At 35.2% G+C, this 7327-nt stretch overlaps 1 protein-coding gene and 1 long non-coding RNA gene across 4 annotated transcripts; both read right to left on the bottom strand.

Annotated features, from left to right (window-relative positions):
- Positions 1 to 280: 280 nt before the first annotated feature.
- Positions 281 to 1861, bottom strand: LOC148692255 (uncharacterized). The gene is made up of 2 exons (XR_015953959.1): positions 1531 to 1861; positions 281 to 693 (listed from the first exon to the last, which is right to left on the bottom strand). It is a non-coding gene; the product is annotated as an uncharacterized LOC148692255 (long non-coding RNA).
- Positions 1862 to 3589: 1728 nt separating this feature from the next.
- Positions 3590 to 6609, bottom strand: LOC137744277 ((-)-germacrene D synthase-like). Of its 3 annotated transcripts, none has more exons than XM_088681560.1 (7): positions 6415 to 6609; positions 5767 to 6028; positions 5312 to 5687; positions 4998 to 5219; positions 4707 to 4873; positions 4300 to 4530; positions 3659 to 4065 (listed from the first exon to the last, which is right to left on the bottom strand). In XM_088681560.1, the coding sequence occupies exons 1-7, from the start codon at positions 6544 to 6546 to the stop codon at positions 3770 to 3772; spliced, it is 1686 nt and encodes a 561-aa protein (XP_088537686.1). In that variant the 5' UTR covers positions 6547 to 6609; the 3' UTR covers positions 3659 to 3769. The 3 variants fall into 3 exon arrangements, with proteins under 3 accessions (XP_088537684.1, XP_088537686.1, XP_088537685.1); XM_088681559.1 differs by having other exon boundaries at positions 3659 to 4062; positions 4297 to 4544; positions 4736 to 4873; XM_088681558.1 differs by lacking the exon at positions 4300 to 4530 and having other exon boundaries at positions 3590 to 4063; positions 4735 to 4873.
- Between the last annotated feature and the right edge of the window lie 718 nt (positions 6610 to 7327).

Raw genomic sequence — 7327 nt, 5'->3', positions numbered from 1 at the left:
TGGTGGCTGAATACAATCTTACCCAAAATTACAAAGCAATTGTGTGTGATATAATCTTTGCGTGCTTATATTTATGTGCATGATTATATTCTCAATCCTAAATTGCACAGATGATCATCATTGATATGTCACAAGTATATTAATAGAACCATTTGAGTCAGCCCAAATAACTAAACAACTAAACAAAAACGAACAACTGAGCCAAAACAAACAACTGAACCCAGTGCACCGGACTACGGCCATTGCAGAGTCATTGCAAAGTACATATATAGACAAACAATTAATTAATTTAGCTCCAAGCTTTTCGATTTATTTATTAATAATTTATCAAAACAACACTCAAACTCCAAAGCTCTGAATTTACATCTAAATTCTTTGTCCTTACTACTACTTTTCTAATAAAAAGCCCTGCGTCTGCATCCAAAGCCTTGCATCTGCATCAAACTGTGGACTGGATAGGAAATAGATAAGAGCATCACATACTGGGGCACGCAATTCTTTGTCCTTAATACTACTTTTCTAATCAAAATTTGAATTATCATTTTACTTTTCTCATAGGACACATAATTATCATTTTACTTGGCTCTCACATTCAGAAGCTCCTTGGATGCTGCCTCCTTCATGGAGTTGACCACATCATTTTGAGACTGAAGAACTTTAATACGAGAAGCATTGAGCTGCATGGAGTACTCACTGCAACGAACCAATTAAAGAATATTACAGCTAACATACGTGGCATTCATGCACAACTGGGAATATATAAACAAAAGGAAAGCATTCCATCGAACCACCAAAATCTGAACCCTGCAGAAACAGAACTCGTTTTATTTACTAATGATTTGAACCTCGTTCTACCCAATTCCATAACTAGCCCAATACCCTTTGAGCTAAGGCTATGAGCTTCATAAAGTCTAGTTTCTCAAAATCCTAATACAACAAGCACATAATTTTCAGGATCATTGAAATTTAACAATCATTTCATACACATCCGATCATGACAATAAGTTATCTCAGAATAATCAACTCATTTTCAAGTTTCAACTTAATTTCTAACCGAAAACCTCGATTTTCAACGAAATCCATAAAATCAACGAAAGAAACTATCTTTGCCACTTCCCAACTATCGAATTCATACCATATGACACACCAAGCACATTAACTTCTGAATCCGAATTCAACCTACCAAAAATATATATCCAAAACCAAACAGCAGAAAGCCATTTGTTCCACAAAGTTTGAAAAACATATAAAATGTGGGATCTAAGAACATTGTTCTGATCTATTTGTCGTTCCCAATTAATGCACATTATAGAACCACCTTCTTTACAAGAACATTATGCAATCAGCAAAACCATATACAATCCCAATTTACTATATTTTCAGAAAACCATATACTTTGATTATTTAGAATTTCCCAATTTTTATGACCATAATCAGCAGCATCATAGCACCAAACAACCAATGTAAATAAAATATAAAATATAAAAAATTAAAAATTGATGAACAAAAGGTGAAAACAATCGTCTTTACCTAATGGGAGAGGTTGCAGAAGAAGAAGAAACTTGGAGAGGATGGAGCAGTTTTCTTCAGGGATTTGGTCGGAAAAAATTGTTCGAATCGAGAGTGGGTCTTGGAGGCCTAGATGCGTTGTGGGCCGAAGCGTTGGGAATTGAAACTTGCAAGAGCTTGGCATCCATGACGGTCACGACAACGCCCGAAGCAAATCGCCGCTATGATGCCTGTTTCCTCCAAGGATCTGCAGATTGAAGCAAATCCCATCCAGATCCAAAAAGAACGAAGCCTAGAAGAAGCAGATGCGAGGGACGAAGCAGAAGGGGCTAAAGCCAGGATGGTCTTAGCTAGTCGCGTGGTTTGTATTGCCAGGAACTTCTAGCGAGCTCTCTAGTCCACACAAGTCCTTTTTAGTCTTAGGTTAGTCCCAGGCTCCCAGCTTAGGCCAAACATAAGATTACATTAATAAGTACAGTCTATTCCAGTCCCAGAGGCCAAACAAACACACTTAAAGAAGAAAGACCAATTCAGTTTTGATGGATATGGGAAATATTTGCAGCACAAAGAACACAAACATATAAAACGTGCAGCGATGTTTAGCCATGTGTAAGCAATGACAGAGCCAGAATAGGGTCATTAGTTGTCTTTGATTCCAACAACTTCAAGACACCATGTATATTTGTTTGTGTATTGTTTTTTACTCTTATAAACAACTAAGGCAAACCAAATTACAACCCCATATTCTACTACTTTCATTTTTTCTATCATATTTGTCTTCCTTTTTCCATTCTTGTGTGTGACTCTGTTGTGCGCATCATTTGCTCGATTAAATACTTTAGTTGAAAAGCCTTGACAGTCTTCAACATTACTCTACAATATCATGCATCCACCCTTGACAAGCATCTACAAATAATAGTAGTTGTCAACATATGTTGAAATAAACTTTCGACATATCATGACAGGAATTGGTAGTGCCTACTAGTTGCTCTACGAAATGGCTCAATAAAGCTTTTTTGGTTGATATTACAACCCCATTATTTGAAAATCTTGACTACACCATTGTGTGTAAGGGGAAGATTTACATGTATTACACAAAATTATATAAGGAGAACGACTTTGGAGATGTGAAGCCCAATGGCTCGAAGCTCAAACATAAAACCACATAAACTCAATGACTTTGGAGATGTGAAGGTTCAAAGGGCTTGGACCTTCGTCAAATTCAATCTCTACGATTAAACAAAACCTTGAGTCTCTTCAATCAACCCAATTGCTCTTAAGCAAAACTCTCTTAGCTCGTCAACTACAATTTCGAAACCTTTCTTCAAACAAACACTGCCTATGATCCTTGATATCTAAAACATTTACAGCTCTGCCACCCTATTGTACGATTCGGTTGGTGTAAAATTCCAACGAACCTAATTTCCTCTTTGAGGGGCATGTTTTGTCCCAAGTCCAATCTGACACCAGTGATCTAGGTGGAGTTCTTTAGCATTATCTCGCCCTTCATGGCCTGAATCTTGCAAAAATTTTACTGTTTTCTTTACATTTCCAGTCAATTTACATTTCAAATTATTCAGTTCAACCCATGGGCCTAGATTTTACTTTTGTGAACGTTTGTAATTCATTATGAAATGATAACATTTTGTTTCCGTTTTAGTTTCTATTTCGCTTTTATTTACCTTTTAGGCAAGTATACACGAAGTTACACTAAATATTAAGCCCTCATTAGCTTGAGGCACAAAAAAGAACTTAACTAAACTAGTGTCCTACTCGGTGCACAATCATTTGATTCAGAAGCCAAATTAAATGCACAACTTACACACATGTTCAAGCACAAACATTGTTTGTTGACAATTTCCAACAGTAGCACGCTTATTATCACTTTCTCTGGAGCCATCTCGTGACACTAAGACAACCAAAAACCATAAAAAAAAAAAAAAAAAAAAAAAAAAAGAAAGAAAAAAGAAAAAAGGGAAAAATACATGTTAAACCATGTGCCCAAGCTCTGTCCAAGTTTTAGCACCAACAGATGTACATGCATGTTCTAGTGTGCTATTTGAGAATAATTAATATATGATTTATTCCCAACTGCATCGAAGTTCTTTTATTGATAATAAAATCATATGGAAAGCAAACGAACAACCCAAATTAGATTTTTACAGTCTTAACGGATGGTAGCTCCTTATTTTTTGTAGGCAACTTGGGGGCTGGAGACTGTACTTTGAAAGAAACATCACAATAAGTCGATATTTTAGGCTTATAGAGCCACGGATTCCACTAGTGTAGAAACTATAAAATCTTTTAGCACACCCTCAGGATTAGTGTAGCTATCTTCACACTTGTACACAACATCAGGGACCCGAGAAAAATTAAGAAAGCGAATTAGCAGGGGCATGGGGACAGCTGTAGGCCGGAGGCACGCTTCGTTTATATCCTTCCATGCATTATTAACTTGTCTTTGAAGTTCGATTAGCGCTTCTTCTTCTGTGGCACCATATTTCTTCATGTAGCAGTTCACAGCTGAGACAAAATGTTCTTTCTTTTGCTCAAACTAGTCAGGCATGAGGATTAAGTTAAAAAGGGACCATTAATATAAGTATTAATGCAATCATAATAGTCGTGCTTGTTAACCCAGCATGTGTAGGTTTTGTCACAAAAGAGTTTGGTGCAATTTAGAAATGAAACCACTTAATATGAGTTATATTTTATTCTGTCAGGTTTTTAGTGTGAGACTTTTTACATTTGACAATACTTATTAATACTATTTACATATACGATTAAGTATCTTGTGGTTCACTATGTCATTCATGAGTCTGCCAACTGTTGATGCAGCCTTTACTGCTTGAGGTGAAGTTAACAACCAATCAAAGGAGTCTATTGCAGCTTCTTCCATTCCAACAAAGGATATGGTTATTAGAAACGGGTAGGCGCTGGTCACGAGTGATACAGGCATGTACTCATCCAGTGATGGTATGTGCTTCTGGCGGAACAATTTGGCTTCATTGAAGTAGCCTCTAACTAGTTTTTTCATCCGACACATACCAGATCATGAGTTTATAACAATTCTTAATCATTTCTACTGTTAATTCATGTTGATATCTAAATACTATATCTAAATAATTATTTGCTTCTATTCATATTGTGAAGTATTTGCAGCACGTTTTTCGGGCCCTGAACAACTTTAGACTCAAAACTAAGCACATATATATTGGGGATTAGTACCGCTTCTCTTGCATGGTGCATGTGATATAATTTGCCCTCACGCGCCAGCTTTTCATGAATTTCACTGTATATATCCAACAACGCCCGATAGCAGACTTTCATATACTCTGGTAGTTGATCCATGGCTGAAAAATCCCACCTGATCAGGTAATATAAATCAGCTGTGTGTAATTAGGTTAGTTTTTCCTCTTTGATTGGATGGTGATGTAATGTTAGATAGTTTATATATATAAGATGATTTCCAACTAATTATATATTTGTACCTCTCGATGGCTTCAGTAAAGAGCTCTAGTTCTTCGTATGTTCCATAAGCATCATAAAAGTCATCAATAATGGATGTTATAGCAGTAACTTTGCATGATGTCCTCCTAGCGAAGGAATATTGAGGCTCAATGTAGACTGACAAACTCCAGCAGAAATAGACCTCAACCAATCTGTCTCTGACAAAAGGTAGCTTGTTTGGCACGTTCAAATCCTTCCACCATCTGAGTTACAAACATAATTATATAGTAGCTAGAGGTGGAGAATTCAACGCTTTAGCAAGTGATATATATGGTCGGTTGAGTAATTAATTAACCTTGTAAGTTCGTTTAGTTCTTTCTGATGGACTCGTTGCAGTCGGTTGAAATCCAACTTGGCGAACGTTAGGAGAGTTTCATTAGGCGATTCTCTTAGTTCCTGGTAGACAGACAAGTAGTACCTTGCTTCAACCCTTGGTAAACCCTTTCGGAGATGCTGATTTAAGGCATGGGTTACTGTTTTCGCCAGTGGGGAGCTTAAACGGTCTGTAGCCGATTCAAGATGAGTGGTGGTGAAGGTTAGTGCCACATCTGGTATCCCCTCTCCATGTATCCAAAGTTGTGTGGCTTCATACAGGCTTAATAGTCCTACAATATCATCGACCAGTGGTTCCTTGAATTTTCCATCACCGTCCTTGAACTGGTTGAATATATCTGCATGACCAACAAAATGGAAAATACAGAACCTCAAGAAAAAAGAAAACGACCAGGACCACCATCCTAGAGTACTTACCGCATGAAACGTTATAACCTTGTTGTCTAAGCAATCGAAAATGAAGAGCATCAGTGTACAGGTCATCCAAATCATAAGAGTTTGCGTGAATTTTTTGTAAAATTTGTTCAATCTCATTTCCAAAATGGTAAGACACACCTAAGCGCTGAATGTCATCAATGAAGTTCAGCTTTTGTGAAACATTTTCAAGCGATGTCATTAGCATCCTTCTCACTTCTTCCTTCAGTTCTTGTACATGTTGTTCAAGTTCAGCATCCATTTCCTCCGGACGATCACATTGATTTAAGAAAAAAGAAAAGCATAACCTTTATGATATGTTTGAATGAGGAGGTTTCCAAATACAAAAGATATAGACTACATTATAAGATAATTATACATCTGGTAACACATTAGAAAACGCATAACCCTTATGCTGTCAATTTCTAAAGTGTAAATTTAACTTTGGTAGTTAGATTCGTTACATGTTTGCAATGTTGAGGGAAGGAAAGTTAGATAAGATGATTTTGAATCATATAGAGATGAAATTAGCATTCTTGATGAGTTAAAGTTCCCATTGTTTTTTTTTTAATTACAAATTTAACTTTCAGTCGAATAATAATAATGTAGGGATCAAATTAATGGTTTATTGCACTAGGAAAGAAGTCTTACCAAAGAAGCATATGACAGAAAATGGTCGCCCCAGATGCTGGGAGAAAAAGTGGCTGAAGGCTTAGGCCGATGAACATTAAAAGTGTCATTTGGGTTTGAAGATTGAGATAGTGGAACCTCGACAGAAGACATATTTCAAAGATTTCAAACTTGAAGCATCCAAGTGTTAATGCTTTATGTATCAAGTGCTGGTGCGGGTTGAGGAGTTTCATAACTTCGCTATTTATAATATCGCTGGCTAGCCAGCGCACGGACAGAAATAAAAATATTTATAGAAATTTTTACCGGTCATCGTGGTAGTTTAACTTTTATTTTTTATTTTTTATCATGACTGAGTAATTTTTTTTTTTGATAAACCACTTGCTCATAAATTCTTATCTAATGCTCTTCACAAATCTGATCTTTTATTTGTGGGTCCTTCAATAAAAAAAAAAGGAAAAAAAATTAGATTTCATCCTATTTTTCATACTCCATTAATTAAAATTTTATTATTTTTTAACTTTTTATCATTATCCTTAGATTTTAATAAACGTCATTATTATTTTAATAATAAAATATTTTTTATTTCCAAATATATTTATTAGTGTTACAAACGTCATATTTGGTATATTTTTATTTATAGCTAAAATTTTTATCATATATATTTATTTTTAGTTTGCATTCATTTTTAATTTGCAACCTTTTTTTTTTAATTTGTACTAAATTTTCCTTTCAGTTTTAATTTGTACCCATATATTAATTCCTTTTTGTGCCCATATTTTTAAACTTTTATTTGTATTTGTACCCATTTTTAATTTTGCTAAACATGCCCATGCTAATTATATGTATTTATTTTATGTTTTAAAATATATCAATAGTTATTTTTTAAAATATGTTGATAATTATGTGGGTATATTATTTTTTGCTATAATTT

Source organism: Pyrus communis, chromosome 12, assembly GCF_041283825.1.
Source record: "Pyrus communis isolate YQ-2024b chromosome 12, ASM4128382v1, whole genome shotgun sequence".
In the NCBI taxonomy this organism is placed as follows: Eukaryota; Viridiplantae; Streptophyta; class Magnoliopsida; order Rosales; family Rosaceae; genus Pyrus; species Pyrus communis.
This window is presented reverse-complemented; position numbering and strand designations above follow the sequence as displayed.

What these genes read in the sequence shown, in the direction of transcription:
- LOC137744277 (XM_088681560.1), bottom strand. Translation starts at nt 6,546, where the DNA reads ATGTCTTCTGTCGAGGTTCCACTATCTCAATCTTCAAACCCAAATGAC. An exon ending in AGGTTATAACGTTTCATGCG is followed by an intron (nt 5,688 to 5,766) that starts GTAAGTACTCTA and finishes TTGGTCATGCAG; the next exon opens with ATATATTCAACCAGTTCAAG. An exon ending in TTTACTGAAGCCATCGAGAG is followed by an intron (nt 4,874 to 4,997) that starts GTACAAATATAT and finishes TTACCTGATCAG; the next exon opens with GTGGGATTTTTCAGCCATGG.